Source organism: Sebastes fasciatus, chromosome 9 (genome assembly GCF_043250625.1).
Source record: "Sebastes fasciatus isolate fSebFas1 chromosome 9, fSebFas1.pri, whole genome shotgun sequence".
Classification (NCBI taxonomy): Eukaryota; Metazoa; Chordata; class Actinopteri; order Perciformes; family Sebastidae; genus Sebastes; species Sebastes fasciatus.
The window spans coordinates 11,331,582-11,358,189 of NC_133803.1; the positions used below are offsets into that span (position 1 = coordinate 11,331,582).

The 26,608-nt window shown below is 39.2% G+C and overlaps 2 protein-coding genes and 3 long non-coding RNA genes across 5 annotated transcripts; 1 reads left to right on the plus strand and 4 right to left on the minus strand.

Annotated features, from left to right (window-relative positions):
* The first annotated feature begins 2,446 nt into the window (after positions 1-2,446).
* On the plus strand, positions 2,447-7,589 carry LOC141773574 (uncharacterized). The gene is made up of 5 exons (XM_074645417.1): positions 2,447-3,667; positions 4,113-4,265; positions 5,814-5,906; positions 6,120-6,359; positions 7,584-7,589. The coding sequence occupies exons 1-5, from the start codon at positions 3,524-3,526 to the stop codon at positions 7,587-7,589; spliced, it is 636 nt and encodes a 211-aa protein (XP_074501518.1). The 5' UTR covers positions 2,447-3,523.
* Positions 7,590-8,958: 1,369 nt separating this feature from the next.
* Positions 8,959-10,482, minus strand: LOC141773879 (uncharacterized). The gene is made up of 2 exons (XR_012595200.1): positions 10,296-10,482; positions 8,959-10,209 (listed from the first exon to the last, which is right to left on the minus strand). It is a non-coding gene; the product is annotated as an uncharacterized LOC141773879 (long non-coding RNA).
* Positions 10,483-17,647: 7,165 nt separating this feature from the next.
* LOC141773888 (uncharacterized) lies at positions 17,648-18,393 on the minus strand. Its single transcript, XR_012595203.1, has 3 exons — positions 18,304-18,393; positions 18,075-18,162; positions 17,648-17,820 (listed from the first exon to the last, which is right to left on the minus strand). It is a non-coding gene; the product is annotated as an uncharacterized LOC141773888 (long non-coding RNA).
* A 136-nt stretch (positions 18,394-18,529) lies between these two features.
* LOC141773575 (polymeric immunoglobulin receptor-like) lies at positions 18,530-25,677 on the minus strand. The gene is made up of 4 exons (XM_074645419.1): positions 25,632-25,677; positions 25,046-25,366; positions 23,472-23,771; positions 18,530-18,840 (listed from the first exon to the last, which is right to left on the minus strand). Exons 1-4 carry the CDS (start codon positions 25,675-25,677, stop codon positions 18,530-18,532), a joined length of 978 nt encoding a protein of 325 aa, XP_074501520.1.
* Positions 22,576-23,329, minus strand: LOC141773887 (uncharacterized). Its single transcript, XR_012595202.1, has 3 exons — positions 23,243-23,329; positions 22,891-22,988; positions 22,576-22,741 (listed from the first exon to the last, which is right to left on the minus strand). It is a non-coding gene; the product is annotated as an uncharacterized LOC141773887 (long non-coding RNA).
* Positions 25,678-26,608: the final 931 nt, after the last annotated feature.

Sequence of the window (26,608 nt, forward strand, 5' to 3'; positions counted from 1 at the left end):
TAGCTTAGTGTTAACTTAACGTTTTCTGTCGGTTCACAGTTTATAACGTTAACGTTTAACTCGTAACGTCACCACCGGTGTGTCCCACACCGCTAAATACTAGTGATGATGAGATGAAGCCTCATGAAGCTTTGAAGCTTTCCAGCAAATTGGTTCTGAAAAGGGTTCATTGCTCGAGGCTTCATGTGCTCACGAAACCAGCTGGTGGTCAAAGAGTGTAAAACAGGCAGATATGATCTTAACCATGTGATAAGATAAAATAAGATATTCCTTTTATTAGTCCTGCAGTGGGGACATTTGCAGTGTACAGCAGCAAAGGGGATAGTGCAAAAAACAAGATGCATCAGCTAACACAGTAAAAAAGAGCTAAACAAAGTGTAACAAAATATGAACCAAGTATAAAGATAGGAGCAGTATATACAGTATTGACAATAAACAGACTATTAACACAATTGCACAAGTGGAAAATGATATTGCACAGTGAGAATTAAATGAAAATCCACCTGAAAATATCAGGTTATTGTCAGTTTGTCAGTTTTTGGTGTGTAAGTGTAAGTGCTCTACTGGGATCAGTGCTGGTTGTGGTCTACTGGGAACACAGATCTGTGATATACTGTATTTTGCGCCAGTAAAGGCTGTTGGGAATGACTATAAACAATAAAGAAAAATCTATTACCATGTAATCAATTTATATATATATCATATATAATAAAATGTCTATTTAGTAAGTATATTATGAGTATATAAGATTTATGTATACTAAACTGTAATTGTTTTGTGAGTAATGCATCTTATGTGTGTAAACCAATCCTTTGGTCAATAATTGTAGTGTAATATAATATAATAATTGCAGGAGGGGTAATATTAGTGTTCTGTGTCACTTCTGGAAAGTGGCATTGGTTCAACCAGTGAAGATCTGAACCACTTCCTGAACCAGTCAGCGGTATGGCCGGGCAGTGAGGCTTCGGATGTCATCAATGACGTCATTGGTCTAAAACGATACAAGCATTGATACGCGCATCGCAGGAAACTTCCTGGATTATTCGACACACGCTCTGAAGCCTCGGCACAACGCGTAACATCACTACTAAATACTAGCTAGGGCTACAGACGCACCGATGGTCGGCCGTTAGTCAATATCAAGCCGTCGATGTAGCAGAGCTGTAACACGTGTTGGCATGTGGCTAACGCTAGCTAAGCTATATTTGATGTGTTAATGTAACTTTACTGATTCAACTGGTGTTAACAGTTAGCGTTAGCATTACATCATGAGTGATTCTTTTTCCATTTATAGCAGTAAACTTAGCTGATTTTCAAAGGACGAGATCATTAGTTAGTTAAGTTGGTTATTAGTTTACATTTTGAGCTAACACTGAGCTAACACTGAGCTAAAAGTGTTCTTATGTTCTGTCGTTACAGGTTCATGTGAAGATGCAGTGGCCATGTAAGTATTGTGAGTTTGTAACGGAGAAAAGGGGTTACCTGTTAAAACATTACAGGCTAGAACATGGGAGTTACAGCAGAACAGTACCTTTTCCTTGCTTACACCAAGGCTGTTTGTGCACATTTAATTCCATGAATGCACTTAAGGTCCACCTATCGAAGATCCACCAGAAAACCCAGGATGCACAACTTTGTGTGAAGAGTCAATACATTTCCTTGACTGCAAAGTGTCAGAACACAGAGAACTGTTGCAAACTACATTCCCTGATCATAGATTACGTCCAAAACACCACTTCATTGAGCATTATCCTCAGCTGATTAAGGCATTTGGTCCACTTACAGACGTCTGGACAATGCGTTTCGAGGGAAAGCACAAATTCTTTTATTAGGTCATTCGTAATGCTCACAACTTCAGAAATGTAGCACTAACACTGGCTGTAAAGCATTAGAAAATGATGTCTTACTATTTAGACACAAGTTAATTTTTCAAGCCTACAGTTGAAATGGACAGGGTTACTACAGCATTGATCACATCTTACCCTGAGAATGTACAACAAGTTTTCCGCCAGAGAGTCCCTCAGCTTGCAACCGTTCTTGTTGCATCATCAGTCTTTGTTGATGGAATCAAATATTGTGCTGATATGATACTCTCTGTTGGTTCATGCTCAGGTCTCCCTGCATTTAAGCAGATCAAACAGATTGTGGCAATTAACACAGAGATCCTGTTCGTCTGCAACACGATGACTGCATGGTATCATGAGCATTTCAGATCCTTCGAACTCTGTGACAGCACCAACCCCTCTCTGTGTGTGGTGCAACTAAAAGAGCTGGATGATGTTTTCCCTCTTCCTGCATACAGATTTGTAGACAATTCAATAGTGACACTCAAGCGTTATATTCTGTGTTAAAAAGCCACATGTGTGCGTGCCGCAATCAATCCAAGCAACGTGGCTCCAGATGGAGTCTAAATGTAGGCCTAAATGGTCATATTTTGCAGCTTTTTTCATGGATATGCTAAACTGTTTCTTGATTGTTCTGTCACATAAACATTTATGTATTGGAACTTTATTCTCATACTTTTTCCCAAGAAAAATACTGCAATGAAATTAAGCAACCAAGTTATTAATCCTATGAAGTGATGCCATAGCAGCCACTCAGTGACACTAGCAACCATCTAGCAACGGCTCAGAAACTGTTATTGATGACATGCCTATTTCTAATGAGCTAATTATTATTTTTATTCCCAAGATGACGGCACACCAGAAGATGACCTTGAGGGTCATTCTCACAGAGGCAGATATAAGAAAGGTCATCCTGAATACGAGGCCTTCTACAGTGGAGGATTTGATAAGTAAGCTTAAAGAATCACTGGGACTTCATTACAACTGCAGTCTCCAATACAAAGATCCTGAATTCAACTATGAACTATGCAATCTGATGGACATTGAAGATCTTCCAGAAAAGCCAACAGTTAAAGTCATCCCTGTACTTGAGTTGGAACCTGTTCCAACATCTGATGAAATCTTGAGTGACACACCCAGTACAGCGGATACAGAGATCCTCTCAACGTCATCTCAGGAGCAACAGAAACCGTGGCCAGAAATATTTGATATCCCAAATGTTTCGGTTGATGTAGACTATAGACTTAGGCAAGCAGATCTGCTGTGTCTTCGTGACGGCACACTCCTGAAAGTATCAAAAGAGCTGAAACACGAGATCCTTGAAAGATTGGCAGAGAGCATGTATAGCTACACAGCATACCCAAATAATGCTCAGTTCGAAAGTGTTGCAGCATCACTAATATGTAAGCACCCCTGTCTCCAGGAACGAGGCTCAACCAGCCGCTGTAGTGGGTGGAAAAATAGTCTAAAATATAAAATGGTTAATTACAGAACAAAGATCAGGATGCCTTGATGTTGCAGTAAATGCAGGTAAACGGGGAGGGCATTCAACAGAAGGAAAACCAGCTAATAAGAATATCAAGAAGGCAAAGAAGGGCGAACTCAACTACTTGCCCAGCTTTCCAGAGGGATTTGATCAGGCAGCCCTCGAGGGTGCCCGCAAAGACTTGGTTGATGAAATGCAAAAGAGAACACCAAATGGACAACTTGTGAAACAGAAGATGGACCAGACGTTTGTACTGAGAAGAAAAGAAGTGGTGGAGTCTGAACCTGCCATAAGCAAGATGGTGGAACGATGGCCTGCTCTTTTTACTGAGGATCAGGTATGTTCAAGAGAGATCTACAGTATAATGCAAATGTTTTTGCTTATCTATCTTTGTGTCATTTGATGTCTCCGGATAGCCTTTTGTCATTTCTTAATTTATTCCATTGCTCATTTATTCTTTAAGGCCCATATGAGAAGGTATGGCCAGTGGGATATTGGGTCACTTGTAGTTGGTTGGGGATGGAACAAGGAGGCTAATTAATGGACTGAAAGACTGAATATTTAAAATCCAAAAAGGACATTCAGGGGTGTTTTTCAGCTCTGACGGCAGTAGAGATGCAAACACAATACAGATGGACAACAAAGGAAACCGCTTGAGCAGGAATCGCTTCGTGCTCCTGTAAGTGTGATCAATTTTGATTTTCTCATCTCACGCTGTCGCCCCCAGCCACAGCATTATTTTTCTTGAAATGTAATACTGGCACATTCTCTGTATTTTTCAGGTTGTCATGGAGTTCAACAGGATTGTGGGCAAGAACCTCAAGCAGGACTTCTATGAAAGCATCGATCGGCACAGTTTTCGTCCTATCGAAATATTCAGATCCAAGAGCGGGAACGTTGGGCAGCAGTTGACACAGCTTTTACAACAGACCAAGGTTGGTACATACACATTATGCATTGTTTTCACAGCTTATGTAATGACATGTCACAGAAAGTGCTACTGTATTAGTTGGGCAATTAGGGATGTCATGATATCAGAAATTTAGTAGTCAATACCACAAACAAAAGTAAATCCCATGTACTTCAACATTTACTCCTTTTATTACCTTTTGCATACTGTTTTTTGTTACACCGTGTCCTAACTGGATGCGAGCATCCAACTATCGCGTAGCATCGGACGCTCTTTGTCCATACTGAATGCGTTAAATATGCACTTCTGTTCTATGTAATGTAAACAAACCACTTGCATATCAGCTGTGAGCTCCATGTCAGACTGGAGATGTAACCGGACATCACCACTTCAAAGATGGGTTAGTAGTACTTGCTATCTAAATTTGTAGCCTACTTTTTAAATAGAAAACACACGTTTTATATTGCGTCGCGTCCAGCTAGGACACGGTGTTAGTTAAACAGGTCATAATACCCCCTCTATTATCTATTCTATTATCTATTTTATTACAAGATTACATTTACAACACGTGTTCAAATGTAATCTTGTAAAATGTAGTTTTTGGTGAGAAACTTGAATAAATCTAGTTCAGTCAGGACCACTTTAGTCAAAGAAACTTTATTTCCATTGCAGTAATATATACATTATATTTGGCGGTATGGCTCTGCTCTGGGACCTCCCTGCCCATCCACGCGTATACGTGGATCCACGAGCCTACGTGGTAGCATGAGGCAAGGAGAGCACTCCTCCTTGCCCTTCCATGTGCACACATGGAAAGCCAAAGGCAGGGAGAGCAGCAGCAAAGACCCCCCCGGGTGCAGAACAGAGCCAACATCAATAACACAGAATGATATTGGTTAGTCACACACAGTATTAAAGGAGGTGGTGGGGTGGAGGTGGGTTGCGAGCGACTTTGTAGAAGAAGCAGCACAGGTAGCCAGGTTGAAGCAGCTTAAATAAGGCGCCCTGTATGAAATTTGCCAATGAATGCCTAGAAGGGAATCAGCTGATCTGTCAGATGATGCATCAGCCGATTGGCCGGCCTAAGATCGGCCGCTGACAGCTGTCATATGAGCAGCACTTGACTTCATGGCCTGCCTGAACTAACGCTATGCTCGATTTGTTTGTTTTTACAGCAATATAAAATAGATAATAGAGAGAGAAATATGACCTGTTTAACTTCTCTAAGCAGCTTATAGTATAGAATTAAAACTAATGCCAAGAATTATTTTTAATCAAAGCAAATATTTATTTATTTCCTAATCATTTGAACTGTGTATTTTTATGCAAATAACCAATATAGATGACAATAACAAAGGAAAAGGAAAACATTTAGAATATCTGATGTGGACACTGACTTTGGGACGGTTAAAATTATTTTTCTGGATGGTTCCGGGGCAGTGGTGAAAAAAATGCTGTCAATTATAGTTCTTAGGAAGAAAATCTGAATCGGCAGGGCATCTCTACTTTCTTATAACCATTAATGTCTTGTCATTCTAGCTATGTATTGTGTTGTCATTTTGCTCCCCAAAAGACTACAGAGCCAACTGCTGTTCGGACATTGGTGCTCAGAGGGCTTCCCATTGTCCTTGGTGACAACCCCACAGACTTCTACAGAGCAGCTTTTGTAAGTAACCTCTTACGTTCTTATATGTATCTAAAAGGACCAGAGTTGGGTGATTTGTGTGTTTGTGTAATCTACCCCAGCAGTCATAACCAATTCACACCTTCCCTCATGTGTCTGACTCTCCTGTGACTAGGCTACATTGCTTAACATTACTGATGGCTATTAAATGAGACATGTCATGATTGCGCTCTTATGTCTGTATCATTTATGAAGGACGCTGATGATGACTCATTCCGCCACATCGAGATTGGAATCCTCCAGGTTGAAGGTGCTGCGGTTGCATCTTCCCTGCATCTCAGTCCAGCCTCTTTGAAGGTCATCATTGAGGGAGAAAGTGCGATGGACAACATTAAAGACCTTCCTAAAGCGATGTGCCTTCTGTTTGGACTTTCATATGCACTGCATCTCAACTACCCCAGGTCTATGAAGTTCACATTCCAGTTCATCCAACAGGTACCTCTCACATTGGGCCACAGTGAACTAAAACCAAGGTTACAAACCTTGAAGAACCAGCTTGCAATGTAAAGAAATGCTATGTTGGTCTCATAAGGAGGCCACACACACGCACACGCGCGCGCGCACACACACATACATACAAACAAAATCCATAAGGTGCTCCCATATAAAAAACATTTTAGCTGTGCCTTTTTTTGTTTAGCTGTATCTGTTTGAGTACAAATGTTTACATTCTGTTTTGTGTCTATTGTTATGAGGATGATTTTTCTGCTTGTATATAATGTTTAGGTCTTAGATGCAGAGTCAGCTTATCCACCTACTTGTGTTCTACAGTACAGGATGTATTAGTGCTCACTTCATTTGATTTATTACACGGCTTTGTTGAATAGTCAATTTCTTTATAGCAGACTGTTGCTATGTTTAATATACCGCAGCCATGGCTGAGTTCTGTCTTCGGACGTTGTAGTGTTTTTGATTTAAGTAAGTAGCCAAGTAATAAGCAGGATAATGTACAGCTAGCGGGTCATTGTTGTGAAATCTACCCCCCTCCCCCGTACCATTACCTATTACCTTGTACATTATATAGTTAACATTCAACATTCATTTTATCCATTGAAGTTGGAGTTTTAGAGGCTTTTATACAGTTTTAATGCCTGTGTATATGTATGCAGTCATTCACATGGATATAGCAGATATTGTTAATGCTGTGTTCATATTTCAAACAAGTTTACTTGTTAATAAAATACATTGGCAAATTTAAATGTATTGTTTCTTTTCTTCCCCTCAATGCAATTTATTGAAACAATAACATCACAATAGTATAATTAATTAAATTAGAAGAAAAGACATAAGTTGTATTAACAAATTACTTTAAGTAGCAATGACTAAAGAGTTTTTGGTCATTTGTTACATATGTTTATGTTTATTTAACTTAAAATCATAATTTCGTATAACTTAAGTTTTTGAAGAATGCGAATAAGGGCAAAACTCACCTGGAAGTTCTGTAGTGATCTTCAAACACTGACGGTAGCAATATAGCGCTATCTGAACACGTCCAGTGGGTTTTTACCATCAGGTTGTACAGCGCATTCACGGCTAGTTGCAGCACTGGCAGTAATGTTGGTGAGACAAATGAAAGACAACAAATAGGAAGTGATTGGTATTTACATAATATTACTCAAAACTGAAAATCAGTTAATTGATTTTGTATTTCAATTTCAGGTGTGAGGTGCTAATTTGTGTTTATCGATCAGACATGCCATTTTAACATCAACCAACTTTAATGTTGTTGTAAATGCCTGCGAAAGATGAAGTGCATTGGGTCTTTAAAAGAAAGAACAAAAAAAACTTAACTGTGAAATTAACAAAAATAAAGATTTTCTCTTGTCAAATCTTTGCAAAAAAAGATCATCTTTTACATCAGTAATTTGTATAGTCTTAATGTTTAGTAAACTAAGATCACCCCTTTTTCACGTGACGATCAAGACTCGAAAGGCTAATGCCGGCTTTGTATCTGCGAGTGTGGCGGTAAGGAGAGAGCTGAGCTATGAAGCAAAGCTCTCATTTTTCTGCTCAGCTTTTGCTTCGACTCTCAACCATGGTCGAGAGCTTTGGGTAGTGACCGCAAGAATGAGATTGAAGATTAAAGGAGCTGAGATGAGGTTTCTCTGCAGGGTGGCTGGTCTCACTCTACGCGATAATGCGAGTAGTTCAACGGTTCAAGAAGACCTCTGTATTGAGCTGCTGCTCCTTTGTATTGAGGGGAAGCAGCTGAGCTTGTTTGAGCTCTTAGTGAGGTTGCCCCCCCCGACTACTTTCTTCCTGGGGGGTTTCGGAAACGACCCGCTGGGAGGAGACACCGCCCTGCATATTATGGAGGAATAAGAATCTTTAAGCTTCCTTGAGAATGCTGGGGTTCTTTCACCAGGAGGGAGCTGGAGGAAGTTGTTGGGGTAGAGCATGTTTGGTTTGCTCTGCTGGTCCACAATTGTGGCTTAAACCCTGACCAGGACAAGCTGATTAAACATAGAATAGAAAGGAAAAATGTAGGGCTGTCAAAGTTAACGTGATAATAACGCGTTTTAACGCTGCTAATTTCTTTAACACATTAACACAACTTGTGATTTTTAGGTTGTAGAGGGCTCAGTTTTAAAGGTAGAGGGAAGATACTGGTATCATATGAAACTAGAAAACCATGTCATACTAGTGAAGGAGGCTAAATAACGCTCAAAATGTATGTTAAATTTTGGCAAGGAAAAACTGGAATTGCCATTTTCAAAGGGATCCCTTGACCTTTGACATTGAGATATGTGAATGAAAATGGGTTCTCTGGGTACCCACGAGTCTCCCCTTTACAGACATGCCCACTTTATGATAATCACATGCAGTTTTGGGCATATCATAATCAAGTCAGCACACTGACAGCGGTTGTTGCCTGTTGGGCTTGAGATTGCCTTGTTATGATTTGAGCATATATTTTATGCTAAATGCAGTACCTGTGAGGGTTTCTGGACAATATTTGTCATTGTTTTGTGTTGTTAATTGAGTTCTAATAATAAATATATACATACATACATTTGCATAAAGCAAGCATTTGTCCACTCCAATGTTGATAAGAGTATTAAATACTCGACAAATCTCACTTTAAGGTACATTTTGAACAGATACAAAATGTGCGATTAATTTGGGATTAATTAGGACAATCATGCGATTAATCACGAATCAATATTTCAATTGATTGACAGCCCTAGAAAAAATGCATAAAAACAAAAAGAAAGGGCTTGTTTTTGGTGTAAATCCACAACTGTTTTTTTACTTGTTCATTTATTCATAAATTCATCAATTATTTGGACTATTATGTTCTTTGAGCAAGTTTGAGCAAAGACCTTTTCACCCCAAAACTTCCACACAGATTAATTTATCATTAGATAAAATAATAGTATCCCAACAAAACATTTGATAGTTAATGCAGCTTGAATTGTTCTGTGAACAGATTTGAATGTTTTTTTCCCCTGATAAGTGAGACTGTGTAACAGCTATAATGACTATTCTTGACTATCAGCCGTACAAGTGGGTAATCTTATCCAGCAGATATAATTGTCACCACTCTCCACAGGAATTACTGCCGCCATAAATGGCAGAGAACCCCGTCTTGGCGGTGTGTCGGCAGGGGCTGATTTAAGCTGATAATGTCATCTCACTGTGACACCCCTCTTGTGATACTGCAACTGCTTTCTCGTTTCTTCTCTCATCTCTGCATATCAGGTGTGTGTGTGTGTGTGTGAACGCATTTGTGTATGCATGGTGGTATGGCTTCTTTTGCATTTTTCATTTAAAGTTTGACTATTATTCACAGCGGTAGTAGGAAATCGGTGACAGCGTCGTAGGAGTAATGCTCACACCATAATCTGTGACAGTCAGATTCTATTATACAGTCAATGTCAGTGTTATGGGGTATTTTTGGGAGAAGACGCTATCTTGGCAGTTTGAGTTAGAAACACGGACCGGAGGCGATTAGATGCCTCCGGTCCGTGTTTATACTGTAACATGTTATTCAATGCTTTCAGCTCTAGTCTTTGCTGACCCTTCAGTTCCAAAACATTTTACTCCATGAATAATAAAATTGTCCAAAGAACGATAACGTGGACAGCCAAAGTTTCCCTTCAGGGTTGATTGTTATTTTATAGAGCAACTCCCTGTTATATGTTTGCAGTTGTGGCAGGTTTCACAATGATAACTGAACCCATTTCCCAGGATGAAGATGAAGATTGGGAAGACCTTCATTCACACCGAAACAGAGAAGTGGAAGGATATGCAGGTGTTGAGACAATTAATGACACCATCTTCCCTGGAGTAAAACAACACACTCAGTAACCTTTTAGACAGTTGGCAGTCACTATAGAACAGGGTCTGAAATTAACACCCACCACCTACCAAATGCGAGTAAATTGTTGGCAGTGGCGGATAAAATCGTCAGGCGACCCGCCACTTTGGCAGGCAGGGAAAACGCTGGGGATGGGAATAGAGAATTGGTTCACGTTGAGAACCATGAGCCATGGCGGAAAGAAAAAAAAAGTGGAGGGGGAGAGCTAGTCATGAGAATGTGATGACATCACTATGGGATGTCATGAGAATGTGATGTCATCACAGTGTGATGTCATCACAGTGTGATGTCATGAGAATGTGATGACATCACAATGGGATGACATGAGAATGTGATGACATCAGATTGTGATGTCATGAGAAGTGGCTTTGATGCCTTTAATGTGTCAGTTTGCGTTTCATCTCAAAGTTTACCTATAGAGGTGGAACATTTTAAAGAAATCATTTGCTGAGCCAAAATTTTTGGAAGCTGCTGACGTTTGGGTTAATTTAACATTAGGTTAACTCAAGCTCAATGGATCAAGTATCATCGTTACCAAGCTCTTTCGAGCAGATGAGCTGGGAAAGAAAAGTCCAACAACTGTTGGAAGACCAGCGGAAGGAACTGGAGAACAAGTTTGCTGTGGACCTTGATGAGAAGCAACAAGGCTGGGAGACGCAACAGACTCAACTCCAGACGAGAGTGAACCGTTTGACTTGGCAAATTATCGATAAGGACGCTGTAATCCATGGTCTCCGGCAGGAGCGGCGCGATAAGGACGCTGTAGTCCCTGGTCTCCGGCAGGAGCAGTGCGATAAGGACGCTGTAATCCTTGATCTCCGCCAGGAGCAGCGCGATAAGGACGCTGTAATCCTTGATCTCCGCCAGGAGCAGCGCGATAAGGACGCTGTAATCCTTGATCTCCGCCAGGAGCAGCGCGATAAGGACGCTGTAATCCATGGTCTCCGGCAGGAGCAGTCCGATAAGGACGCTGTAATCCTTGATCTCCGCCAGGAGCAGCGCGATAAGGACGCTGTAATCCTTGATCTCCGCCAGGAGCAGCGCGATAAGGACGCTGTAATCCATGGTCTCCGGCAGGAGCAGTCCGATAAGGACGTTGTAATCCATGGTCTCCAGCAGGAGCGGCGCGATAAGGACGCTGTAATCCTTGGTCTCCGGCAAGAGCAGTCTGATAAGGACGCTGTAATCCTTGGTCTCCACCAGGAGCAGCATGATAAGGACGCTGTAGTCCTTGGTCTCAACCTGGAGAAGGAGAGTCTCAACCTAAAGCTCACAGAGACCAGAACCAACCTGTTGAGGACGGCAGATGTACTCCGACAGAGCGAAGAAGCCTGGCAGGCCAAATACAAGGCTCTGGAGGACAAGTACACAAAGGTCCTTACAGAGAAAGACCAGACCTTGAAGAACAAAGTTGAACAGATGGAGAATGTCAACAAGGACCTGAAGGACAAGGAACGGATCTGGAAGACTAAGGTCAGTCAGTTGCAGGACGTCAACAAAGACCTGATGGAAAGCAAACAGAGACTGAATACCACAGTCCAACACATGGAGGTTGAGAAGAAGCTTCTGGAAGACATCTGCCTGAAAATGAAGAAGAAGATGAGAGGAGTCTTTTCTTGTTGGAGGACTGAGGATCGAGAGACAACATTGCAAAAGATGAAAAGCAAAATGTTGAAAAAGACGAAAAAGGAAGTCACGGAGCATGAAGCTGTGGTGATACAGGAAGAGACGGAGCAGGAAGCTGTGGTGATACAGGAAGAGACGGAGCAGGAAGCTGTGGTGATACAGGAAGCACAGCAGGAAGAGGTACTGGGAGAAAAGGAGGTGGAGAAGAAGGAGAAAAAGAAGACGACTGTGACAATTGATCTCACGTTGGAGAAGACTAGCTCCCTCCTCCAACCCCCTTCACCTCCTTCCTCATCTAGCTGTGGTGATACAGCAAGAGATGGAGCAGGAAGCTGTGGTGTTACAGCAAGAGATGGAGCATGAAGCTGTGGTGTTACAGCAAGAGATGGAGCATGAAGCTGTGGTGTTACAGCAAGAGATGGAGCATGAAGCTGTGGTGTTACAGCAAGAGATGGAGCATGAAGCTGTGGTGTTACAGCAAGAGATGGAGCATGAAGCTGTGGTGTTACAGCAAGAGATGGAGCATGAAGCTGTGGTGAAACAGGAAGCACAGCAGGAAGAGGTAGTGGGAGAAAAGGAGGTGGAGAAAAAGGAGAAAAGAAGAAGACGACTGTGACAATTGAGCTCACGTTGGAGAAGAGTAGCTCCCTCTTCCTCCCCCCTTCACCTCCCTCCTCATCTACCTCACCTTCCTGTCTCAACCGCCCCCTCACCCCCATCACCCATCATCATTAAGAAAACTTCAATCTATCATATTTCAGTAAGGGGTTTCTCCTGGTGTTCAGGTTTCTCCAACAAAATATATATTAAAATAATAAAAATAAAATAAACAGTCAAATAAAATGTCAATATGTCTGCCTCTCTGAATAAATGTTAATTTGTTAATTTATTAGTAATAATGTTGAGGTTTGGACTGTTGGTCGGCGACGGGAAACTTTACTTCCTATATAGCAGACATCTGCGTCTGAAGATTCACAGTCGATAAACTTCCTGAAAAACCTGGTAAGTAGAGCTGCAACGATCAATCCATCAACAGGAAATTAATCAACAACTATTTTAATAATCGATCATTTTGAGTAATCTTTATACCCCCGCGACAACGTGGTGTCCGTCCTTCCGTCCGTCTATATGTCCCTCCGTCTTTCAGTCCTTCTTCGTTAAAGGCTTTCACAGTCTCTAAGATTTGTTGGCTCAACCGCTCGAAAGAGCTTGGTAACGATGACACTTGATCCACGGTGCTGTAAATATTGTAGTCACCCTAGTCGATTGTTAACGTTAAACTAATTAACCTAATGTTAAATTAACCAAATGTTAAATTAACTGTGATGACTGGTGGGCAGCACAGTCCTGCATGGCTAAATATTGAAGCTACTAACGTTAATGTAGGTTCCATTAAGTTCCATTATGGTATGTTCAAGCTCTGTTCTGTAAAAATGACTATTGGGCGAAGGTAAATTCAAACTTTCATGATGTGTTCATGATGTGTAGTTTTTTGGTGAGACACTTGAATAAATACAGTTGTTTGAAGGAGATATTTTCACAGCAATATATCATAGACAATAGAGAAGGAATCATGACCTGTTTAACTTCCTAACACTATGTCTTAGCAGCTTATAATACATGTGTCATGATATATCTTTGGCAGCCTAGTTTTCCTTGTGTTTCCTCTGTTTCCCTGCCCTTTTGTTTCCTGTGTGTTTTTCCCTGTTTTGTCTAGTCTGTCAGTGTGTTGGGAGGCGTGGCCTTCTTCCTCCTCCTCCTTCTCCTGGGCAGGCACTGCTGGAGCAGCTGACAGCAATTTACCAATCATCACACACACCTGCAGTATATCTACCCCGGTTTTCCTGCCAGTCATCGCCAGATCGTTCCGTCACTCACAGTGGTACATGACGTATTCAGGCTCCCTTGTATCTTGGTTTTTGACTTGCTCATGCTCGTGTTTTGGATTTTTGGATTCACCCTGTTTTGTCCTCTGTTCAGGTCTGTTCAGCTGTGGCTGCTTCCTGATACCAACCTGCCTGCTCACTCCTACACACTGCTCCTTCTCCTGCCTGCTCACCCCTACACGCTGCTCCTCCTCGACCTGGATCCTTACCTCCAGGAACTCCAGCCCTGTTCACAGTTCCTTTTATATTATTGTAATAAATTATATATTTGTTACACCTTCAAAAGACTTGTGTTTGTGCCTGCAATTGAGTCCACGCTTTTGGTGAACAAGATCATAACAACATGATTGAAATGACTGATGCCAAATTTTTTTTAATCAGAACAAATATTTATTTAAAAATACTTAAATAATTGTTTATTTCCTAATCATTTGAATTATGTTTAATGCAAATAACCACTATAGATGACAGTAACAAAGTACAGTACAGTACTATGTACAGTACCCTCCCACCCCAAAGAGATAAGGATCTGCTGGAAGCAAGCAACAGCGTAATTCAAAAACTGGAATTTACCACGCATATAATGTTTTTTGTGTAAAATATATCAAACATTGAACGACATCAGGTCTAAAATTGTATTCCTTCATCTAGCGCATAGATTTCATAAGTGGCAGATATAATTTCTGAGCGGCAGACAAAAAAAATACTTGCCTGCCACGGTGGCAGGCAGTGAAATGGTTAATTTCAGACCCGGCTATGGAATATATGTTAATCTCTCTCAAAGTTTCCGAGGCAAACAAAGGAGGAAACAGTATGTTCTTGAAGGACAATAAAGATTTGTCTATCCATCCCGAGTGCAACAGTTGCTATCTCTGGAGACGAACAATCCCCAAGGGCATCTCGAGTTAAGAATAATTCTGGTAAAAATTCGAGCCATTCTCCTGGACAAAGGGTGATATAACACACCATCCTGAGAGATATAATGTTGTAGTAATAATGTTGAGGTTTGGACTGTTGGTCGGCGACGGGAAACTTTACTTCCTATATAGCAGACATCTGCGTCTGAAGATTCACAGTCGATAAACTTCCTGAAAAACCTGGTAAGTAGAGCTGCAACGATCAATCCATCAACAGGAAATTAATCAACAACTATTTTAATAATCGATCATTTTGAGTAATCTTTATACCCCCGCGACAACGTGGTGTCCGTCCTTCCGTCCGTCTATCTGTCCCTCCGTCTTTCAGTCCTTCTTCGTTAAAGGCTTTCACAGTCTCTAAGATTTGTTGGCTCAACCGCTCGAAAGAGCTTGGTAACGATGACACTTGATCCACGGTGCTGTAAATATTGTAGTCACCCTAGTCGATTGTTAACGTTAAACTAATTAAACAGGACAATCTTGGTAGCTGCAGCTTGGCCACCAGGCAGGTGGAGCTGCTGGGTCGCAGGTGAGCTCTCGTGAATTGTTTTAAATGGCTGGCTGTAAGTTTATGAGGTGATTAAAAAGAATACAAGGAGAATATTTTGAGATGGTGTACAGATACACTATGAGCTTTGCTGGTGTTGTGTTGTGAGTGAACCATCTTATTAGCTGCAGGAAATTCTAATGTTGATAGAAGGCACATTATAATAGTCATGAAACAAATTGTTTTTATTGATGACACTTCAAATCACAGTAAATCAAATATACCCATTTTAGTATAGATATGATAGACATGCTATGAAAATGTCTGAATAACAGGATAAGGTTCATGTTATCAAGTTGAGGGTGTAAATGTAGATATGTACACTTTTTCGAATCTTAATTATCACTATGTTGGTTTCACTTTGAAGTCTTCCACTTGTGGCACAGTAAAATCATTCCAGTGCTGCAGGTAGTCACAGTAGTACTAGTACTAGCAACAGAGTCTCTCGTCAATAGTTATAAAATTAAGGTTTTAAAAGGCATCGCCCTCACTTCCATATCTCTATAATGCACTGATAAAACCACGTTACATGTTGCTCTTTAAGTTCTAAATGTTTGCAGTTCCACAAAACTAATGAAATTATATTATTTTTAGGGCTGTCATTTGATTAAAATATTTCGCACAATGGTCCATAGTTAATCACAAATTAATTACAATTTGTTTTACTGTTCAAAATGTACCTTAAAGGGAGATTTGTCAAGTATTTAATACACTTATCAACATGGCAGTGGACAAATATGCTGCTTTATGCAAATGCATGTACTAAAACTTAACAATATGCTCAAATCATAACATGGCAAACTCAAGCTCAACAGGCAACAACAGCTGTCAGTATGCTGACTTGACTATGACTTGCCCCACACTGCATGTTATTATCATAAAGTGGGCATGTCTGTAAAGGGGAGACTCGTGGGTACCTATAAAACCCATTTTCAATCACATATCTTGAGGTCAGAGGTCAAGGGACCCCTTTGAAAATGGCCATGACAGTTTTTCCTCAACCAATTTTAACATAAGTCGTGAGAGATATTTAACCTCCTTCTCAACAAGCTACATGGTAGGTACCAATGGATTCATTAGGTTTTTCTAGTTTCATATGATGATATCTTCACTCTAGCTTTAAAACTGAGCCCACTACAACCTAAAAATCACCAGTTGCGTTAATGCGTTAAAGAAATTAGTGGCATTAAAACGATTTTTCGTTGATGCGTTATTATCGCATTAACATTGACAGCCCTAATTATTTTGTACTCCTCTGTGCACTGCAAGTTGTTTATTTTTATTCAGTTACATTTGACATAATGACTTCTCTAAACATGAAATTAAATGTGAATTCACTTTTAAAGGAATGAAAACAGCATAAACATAAAAAAAAAAATTGTTAAAACACATGGCTAGTATACATTGAGAGCGTATAAACTCCCCGAAAATAGAAATGAGAATGAAAATTTATACCAAATAATTAAGCGCAGTAAACCCAATATACAATACAACATTCTTTGTGATGTTTTGCCGCTATGCAGAGGTGGATACAAATACATGGCAAGGGTGAAAAAACAACAACAAACAACTTGCTGCTGAGACGTCTTTTCAACCATTTGGAGAACAAAAGACAAATGAAAATGAGGAAGGAATGGCAAAGAAACATGATGCAAGTTTATAAGAGACTCAATTAAAGGGCAACATTTTGACTTGGTGAGAACAAAATGGTCGGCAGAAAATACTGAACTACATTACGTGAAAAGAGTCAGACAGGGTTTGGGTATCTTAATATTCACCCTTTATATTCCATCCACATTACTCTCTGCATCAGACCTCTGGGTAAAGAAGGAGAGAGAGATATGAAAGTTTCCATTTTTGATTCATTTCAATTTTGTTTCATTTAATTACTGGTGTGGTTTGTAAAATAAAAAAAATAAAAAGCATACTCATGTGTGTTTAAGTGTATTTATAGTGTGTAATATGAGTTATGGTTTTAATGGTTAAGGGTTACCTCGTCTGAGGTTTTTCTCACGTATCTTACTTCCTCTTCAGCCTGTGTTGAAGGAGAAAAACACATCCAATTTACAGTCAGATTACAGAATTTTACTAGATGTTATTACATTAGATTACATCAACAATACTTTACAATACTATATTATAGCTTTGTGATCAAAGACATGTTTTGTTGAGTTCTGATTGTGGTTACTGTATCTTCCTAACAACAATAAATGTACAGTATGGAACTGTAGTAAACATAAATACATTACAATGAAATCATCTCTACTGTGTAATGCAGTTTGCTCTGTGAAAATATATATTAATCCACATATTGTACCGTTGTTGTTGCTGATGATTCTACTCTGGTCTGCACTAAAGGAGAGACAGAAAAAAAACACCAGTTACAGACTCTCAATGCTCGATGACCGTTATGCAAACTAGTCCTCAATTCAAACAAAATATTGAAGAATAACCAGAAATTTATAACAAAAATTGGTTTCATCAGTTCACCATATACTTACTGTGTCTTTTGATCATAAAACAGATGAACAAGGTCACCATGACAACGAGGACCAACACGCTCAGACGGATGCCGAAAATCTTTAGGTGATCAGAAAGACTGCAGCAGGAAATTTGAATGCAAATGAATTAACAATAAATAAATAAACAGACCTGTCTTATTTAAACAGTAGTCTAAAATATATTCATCATCCTGGTCACATACTGCAGTTAAAAAGTTATTTAGTCTTTCAGTAGAACTTATCTTCTAATGTCAGTAAAAACACATGTACAGATTATTACAAGGACTGTTTTCTGGATCACAAAATGGCCACATTTCTCTAAATACTGTATGTTAATGCAAAGGCTGCTGACCTCCGGTGTCCATCCTCAGCTGTGGGTGCAGGGGTGAGATTCACAGGTTCAAGAGTGGGTGACACAGGGGTTAAACCTGTTGCTGTAACTGTGTAAGTAATTCAAAATAGCACCATGATTACCACTGTAATACAACAATACTCAATGCTAATATCACTTCTGTATTAAATCAACACACATTGTTGTACTTGACAAATATTTATAAATGAAAATTACATATAGTACTTACTAGTGGCAGGTTTCTCAAAAACAGTGGTGACATTCACAGGCTCAGGAGTTGATGATAAGGTGGTTAAATGGATTGTTGCTGTAAGAGTGGCTATAATCCAAAACAAGACAATGAATACTAGAGTAAAATGACAATAATGAATCCAAATATATCTTCTATATTAAATCAAAACATTTATAAATGACACTTGCAAAATATTTATAATTTACAATTTTATATTTTTAATTTATAATAACTTACTATTGGCAGGTCGCTCAGTAACAGTTAAATGTACTGGCATCTGTAAGTTTCCTCTAACACACCAATACCAGCCGCTGCTCTCTGTCCTCAGTCCACTCATAGTCACAGTGAAAACATCGGGGACACTCATACTGATGGTCACTCTTGTTCCATCTATTGATCCAGACGACGTCGTCACACAGGAGCTGCCCAGCCTGCACCACGCAATTTCTCCAGAGTTACTGTGGCAATTGATGGTTATACTATCTCCTTTAAATCCTGTAATTTCCTGATGATCCACATAGAGACCGGGCGTATCTTAAGGTAAAACAAATAATATTCAATAGAAAATTGCAGAAACCTTTGGTGTATGCTGGTGATGTTTCAGAGGTCTTAATTACTGTCCTCAATCTTTACATTTATTCTAATTAATTTTAGTGATAAAGTAATTAAAAAAATGCAGCAAACAATGAGAACCTCTTTAGTGTTCACAAAGGATTTGAAAAGTGCTTAGAGGTGCTTTAAGGTCTCTTACCTCTGTTGACCGACATGTGAAAGTACTCTCTGACATCTGACCATACATTAATCTCCACAGCACAGGTAAGATAAGGACACTGATTACTGGAATCAGTGTCCTTATCCGTCAGATCTTTTATAGTCACAGTGAAGATTTTTTGCTTTTTGTCATCAGAGATTGAAAACTTTCCTGAATTTTGTTGGTTTGTTTTAACTGCATAAGAGCAGGAGGACCATGTATATCCTTTACACAAGTATTTCACATGGTTTGTGTATTGTGAGTCATAGAGACATGGGATAGTGACCGAATCTCCAGCCTTCACTGACATTTTACTGACTGTTGTTATGCTGTGAATTCCTGCAACAAGAATAAATACAGCATCTTAACAGATATGCTTGCTAACAGTATTGTTCCTTCCTATGACCTTCATGTTGGAGCGATTCATATTAACAGATGTGCATATTAAATTATAGTTGTCTCCACAATTTATGAAATAAAACACTGGTAGGTTATTATAAAGGATTATGTAGCACAACTTCCTGCCTAACTGTATCATCATCTGACAAGAGGAACACAAAGAAACATAATAGGCTAAACCATTTTAAAAGGACCCGTTACTGACCTGTGAGTCCAGTGAGAATGAGAAGAAAGTTGAGATAAACAGCCATCTCAGTGAGCGAGCAGTCCGACAAAACAACACGGAGCAAGGCACCAACACACTTCTGTACAGAACTCTACTTCTCAATCTTATTCGATAAGCAATTGCATCTGTTACAATCGTTGTTCCTCGTAAGTCAGTTGCATCACATGAGTTGGCTGATGAAGTAAATATTGTAAGCAGTCACGTAGTATTTGGGGTTTGTAATTATCAGTGAGCATTGTACACATTAAGCTGTCCAGCCTTCCATTATCTGGTGAGTGGACAGTCTCCATAATATCTGGCAAACTCCTTATGGGAACGCTGGAGACACTGGTGATCACTGATAAAAATGATTAGATAATTAATGGTAACATTGGCCCAATTGTATTCATGTGTGATGATGTTAGTCCCCATAGTAGCCATTTCATTGTAGTGAGACCTTTTTTTGAAACTTGACCTCAGGTTATAAAATGACCTGTGGTGACCTCTAGGATAATCACAGCCTCATGAAACTTTACAGCCACAAACTAGAGACATAGACCATACAGAGGATGGATGGCTTATAACTAGCTTTGTTTGAGGGCATGCAAAGCTAGCCGTTATGCAAATGCATTACTTGGTGACATCACCACGTTATGGAATAAAAGGCAGGACTTCAATCAAGGCGTTTCAGGCAGTTCAGGAGCAGTGTTTCTGTGGGGGAGAGGAACTCCCTTTTGTGTGGACTTTGGGCTTTGTAACTTTGCCGACCTTTCACATAAACAAAAAACTATAAAACACACTAAAGGAAAGGAGAAAAAGCACAAAAGCGTAATAGGTCGTCTTTAAGATTTAAGTTTCTAATGTTGATAGAAGGCACATTATAATAGTCATGAAGCAAATTGTTTTTATTGATGACATTTGTCACAAATTACAGTAAATCAAATACATACCCATTTTAGTACAGCTATGATAGACTTGCTATGAAATTGTCTGAATAACAGGATAAGGTTCATGTTATCAAGTTGAGGGTGTAAATTTGGATGTGTACACTTTTTCGAATCTTAATTATCACTATGTTGGTTTCACTTTGAAGTCTTTCACCTGTGGCACAGTAAAATCATTCCAGTGCTGCAGGTAGTCACAGTAGTACTAGTACTAGCAACAGAGTCTCTCGTCAATAGTTATAAAATCAAGGTTTTAACAGCATCGCTCTCCTTTCCATAACTCTACAATGCACTGATAAAACCACATTACATGTTGCTCTTTAAGTTCTAAATGTTTGCAGTTCCACAAAGCTAATGAAATTATATTATTTTTAGGGCTGTCAATCGATTAAAATATTTCGCACGATGGTCCATAGTTAATCACAAATTAATTACAATTTTTTTTACTGTTCAAAATGTACCTGAAAGGGAAATTTGTAAAGTATTTAATACTCTTTTCAACATGGCAGTGGACAAATATGCTGCTTTATGCAAATGCATGTACTAAAACTTAAAAATATCAAATCATAACATGGCAAACTGAAGCCCAACAGGCAACAACAGCTGTCAGTGTGTCAGTGTGCTGACTTGACTATGACTTGCCCCAAACTGCACGTGATTATCATAAAGTGGGCATGTCTGTAAAGGGGAGACTCGTGGGTACCCATAGAACCCATTTTCATTCACATATCTTGAGGTCAGAGGTCAAGTGACCCCTTTGAAAATGGCCATGACAGTTTTTCCTCAACAAAATTTAACATAAGTCGTGAGAGATATTTAGCCTCCTTCTTGACAAGCTACATGGTTGGTAACAATTGATTCATTAGGTTTCTAGTTTCATATGATGATATCTTCACTCTAGCTTTAAAACTGAGCCCGCTACAACCTAAAAATTACAAGTTGCGTTAATGCGTTAAAGAAATTAGTGGCATTAAAATGATTTTTCGTTGATGCGTTATTATCGCATTAATGTTGACAGCCCTAATTATTTTGTACTCCTCTGTGCACTGCAAGTTGTTTATCTTTATTCAGTTACATTTGACATCAAGACTTCTCTAAACATGAAATTAAATGTGCATTCACTTTTAAAGGAATGAAAACAGCATAAACATTAAAAAAATGAGTTAAAACACATGGCTAGTATACATTGAGAGCGTATAGACACCCAAGAAATGATGATTATATTATTGAGAATTTATACCTAATAATTAAGCGCATTAAACCCAATATACAATACAACATTCTTTGCAATGTTTTGCCGCTATGCAGAGGTGGATACAAATGCATGGCAAGGGTGAAAAAAACAACAACGAACAACTTGCTGCTGAGACGTCTTTTCAACCATTTGGAGAACAAAAGACAAATGAAAATGAGGAAGGAATAGCAAAGAAACATGATGCAAGTTTATAAGAGAGTCAATTTAAGGGCAACATTTTGACTTGGTGAGAACAAAATGGTCAGCAGAAAATACTGAACTACATTACGTGAAAAGAGTCAGACAGGGTTTGGGTATCTTAATATTCAGCCTTTATATTCCATCCACATCACTCTCTGCATCAGACCTCTGGGTAAAGAAGGAGAGAGAGATATGAAAGTTTCCATTTTTGATGAATTTCAAATTTGTTTAATTTAATTACTGGTGTGGTTTGTAAAATAAAAATGATGAAAAGTGTACTCATGTGTGTTTAAGTGTACTTACATTGTGTAAAATGAGTTATGGTTTTAATGGTTAAGGGTTACCTCGTCTGAAGTTGTTCTCACGTATCTTACTTCCTCTTCAGCCTGTGTTGAAGGAGAAAAACATCCAATTTACAGTAAGATTACAGAAGTTTACTAGATGTTATTACATTAGATTACATCAACAATACTTTACAATACTATATTATAGCTTTGTGATCAAAGACATGTTTTGTTGAGTTCTGATTGTGGTTATTGTATCTTCCTAACAACATTAAATGTACAGTATGGAACTGTAGTAAACATAAACACATTACAATGAAATCATCTCTACAGTGTAGTTCAGTTTGCTCTGTGAAAATATATATTAATCTACATATTTTACCGTTGTTGTGTCTGATGATTCTACTCTGGTCTGCACTAAAGGAGAGACAGATAAAAAACACCAGTTACGGACTCTTAATGCTCGATGACAGTAATGCAAACTAGTCTTCAATTCAAACAAAATATTGTAGAATAACCAGAAGTTTATAACAAAAATTGTTTTTATCAGTTCACCATATACTTACTGTGTCTTTTGATCATAAAACAGATGAACAAGGTCACCATGACAACGAGGACCAACACGCTCAGACGGATGCCGAAAATCTTTAGGTGATCAGAAAGACTGCAGCAGGAAATTTGAATGCAAATGAATTAACAATAAATAAATAAACAGAACAGTCTTATTTAAACAGTAGTCTAAAATATATTCATCATCCTGGTCACATACTGCAGTTAAAAAGTTATTTAGTCTTTCAGTAGAACTTATTTTCTAATGTCAGTAAAAACACATGTACAGATTCTTACAAGGACTGTTTTCTGGATCACAAAATGGCCACATTTCTCTAAATACTGTATGTTAATGCAAAGGCTGCTGACCTCCGGTGTCCATCCTGAGCTGTGGGTGCAGGGGTGAGATTCACAGGTTCAAGAGTGGGTGACACAGGGGTTAAACCTGTTGCTGTAACTGTAAATAATTCAAAATAGCACCATGATTACCACTGTAATACAACAATACTCAATGCTAATATCACATCTGTATTAAATCAACACATAGATTGTTGTACTTGACAAATACTTATGAATGCAAATTACTTATAGTACTTACTAGTGGCAGGTTGCTCAGTAACAGTTACATGTACTGGCATCTGTAAGTCTCCTTTAGCACACCAATACCAGCCGCTGCTCTCTGTCCTCAGTCCACTCATAGTCACAGTGTAAACATTGGGGACACTCCTACTGATGGTTACTCTTGTTCCATCTATTGATCTAGACGATGTCGTCACACAGGAGCTGCCCAGCCTGCACCATGCAATTTCTCCACGGTTCCTGTGCTGACAGTTGATGGTTACTTCTCCTCCATTAAATCCTGTAATCTCCTGATGATCCACATAGAGACGAGGCGTATCTTAAGTGAAAATATAATAGAAAATTGTGGGTAGCTTCATAAATGGTAGATATGGGTGAAGCTTTAAAGATTTTTTGCATCTACATCTGGTAGAGAAATGATTCCTTCTGACTTCATATTTACTCTCATTACTTTAGACTGACAAAGTACTTGTGAGAAAATAATCAGTCTTCGTCGCAAAAATTAAGACCAGAATTGTCCAACACAGACCATGTAGCTACAGACGGATGGACATCCAGGGCTACTGAAAATGACTTAACTGTGACTGCCCACCACATCACTTCAGAGTGGGAGATACAAATTTATGTTTTGCAGACGTTCTGCCTTCATGAGAGTAACACAGTGAGCATCTCTCTGATGCACTGACACAACCAGTGACAGATGGGAAGAGAGGGGCAACCGCACAATCCCTGTAATGTGTTTTATATTTATTAATTACTTTTAAATTACACAGTGGCACAGAAGTCCAACCGTATTCCTCCAAATACTGCACTTTTTGAGTGGAAAAACTGATCTTTCAATTAAGAGCTGAAAATCAGGAATTGAGATATATGTTAAACTGTTCTTTTTTCTTTTTTAAGTATACTGTAGTTCTGGTTGAGCTTATGCTTCAATTTATGTTGATGGCCTTAGTCTATAATTACATCATATTTATATGAAAATAACGAAGCTGCATTTTTTGTTTGTACTAATTACTGTAGAAGACCTATTCTTTCAATTAAGATGTGCCAGTGAAGAAGTGTTTATGTTCCTTATGTAAGCCATTCTTTGGTTAAGGCAAACATTTGTTAACTTATATTTGCGAAATAAATGAAAAGCTTGTTGAAATTAGATCATGCCCTCCTCGCTGTAACATAAATGTACCAAACCGACAACCGTGACCCCAAAACCGTGATATGTAACGAACCGTGAATTTTGTGAACCGATCCACCCCTAGTGCCTCCTAGTTTGACCGTTTGGTCGGAGTTCGCGATTGATTGACAGCCGGCACTCATAGACGGTTGCTGTATAGCAGATCCCCGGTCAGCTCTGACTGTTTGTTTTCCTCCGGTCTGTGAAATCTTGAAAATGCCGTTAGGAGCACCGGAGGACACAGAGGCACATGTTTTTTTCTTCAGGTTACCTGTTCATGTACTACTGTCAGGATATAGTGACCATTTTATAAAAATAACCTTTTTTAATCATACATTTTATTTACTCCAATCTCGCCTACTTAAGCTTTAACATGTCACAAAGGATTTGAAATGTGCTTAAAGATGTTTAAGATCTCTTACCTCTGGTGACCAACAGCTGAAAATACTCTCTGACATCTGTCCCTCTATTAATCTCCACAGCACACCAGTAATTATCAGTGTCCTCAACCGTCAGATCTTTTATAGTCACAGTGAAGATTCTTTGACTTTTGTCATCAGAGATTGAAAACTTTCCTGAATTTTGTTGGTTTGTTTTAACTGCATAAGAGCAGGAGGACCATGTAGATCCTTTACACAAGTATTTCACATGGTTTGTGTATTGTGAGTCATAGAGACATGGGATAGTGACCGAGTCTCCAGCTTTCACTGACATTTTACTGACTGTTGTTATGCTGTGAATTCCTGCAACAAGAACAAATACAGCATTTAAACAGATATGCTTGCTAACAGTATTGTTCCTTCCTATGACCTTCATGTTGGAGCGATTCATATTAACAGTTGTGCATATTAAATTATAGTTGTCTCCACAATTTATGAAATAAAACACTGGTAGGTTATTATAAAGGATTATGTAGCACAACTTCCTGCCTAACTGTATCATCATCTGACATGAAGAACACAAAGAAAGATAATAGGCTAAACCATTTTAAAAGGACCCGTTACTGACCTGTGAGTCCAGTGAGAATGAGAAGAAAGTTGAGATGAACAGCCATCTCAGTGAGCGAGCAGTCCGAAAAAACAACACAGAGCAAGACACCGACACACTTCTGTACAGAATTCTACTTCCCAGTTATTCAATATGCAAATGCATCTGTTACAATCGTTCTTCCTCTTAAGTCAGTTGCATCACATAAGCTGGCTGATGAAGTAAATATTGTAAGCAGTCAGGTGGTATTTGGGGTTTGTAATTATTAGTGAGCATTGTACACATTAATCTGTCCAGCCTTCCATTATCTGGTGAGTGGACATTCTCCACAGGGGTCTCCAACAAGTAGATCGCTCGCTACCGGTAGCTCGCTAATTGTGTCTGAGTGGCTCACTAAAGGTTAAAAGAATATGGACATACATTTTATAACACAAAGTCACATTGTAAACCGGTTTAAGTTTCTATCCAATCAAATTCTTAGACATTGCGCCCCCTTCTGACACGAAATGATTATTTGCCAATCGGCCGACAATTAAACAAGTTGCACTGCTTTCCAATATCATGACATCAGCGACGCAGTAACATTAGGCGATGCTAGCAGACCAGCAAGCGTACACCAGATTTGACAATGACCGCAGAAAATAGCCAGGCTAATAAAAAGCAAAAAATATACTATTTTAATGAGGAACGGGTAATGACAAATGTGTGTCTCATTTGCGGTGCAAGCGTGTCAGTGGGTAAAAGATGTAACGTCGAGCGCCACTTCACCAAAGTTCACAGCATTTTATCATGGGACTTTCCATCTGGTAGAAGTCTACGAACAGAGAAGGTAAAGAAGCTGCAGAAAACAATGCGTAAAAGACAACAGTCTCCGTTTACCAAACTGACGAAGAAGGCCAACGCAGCAACAGAGGCTTCGTTTAGTGACGCACATCCTAATGAACCAAAAAGCCCTTCACCTATGGCACATCACATTTGAAGATGTGATTGGGTAAAAG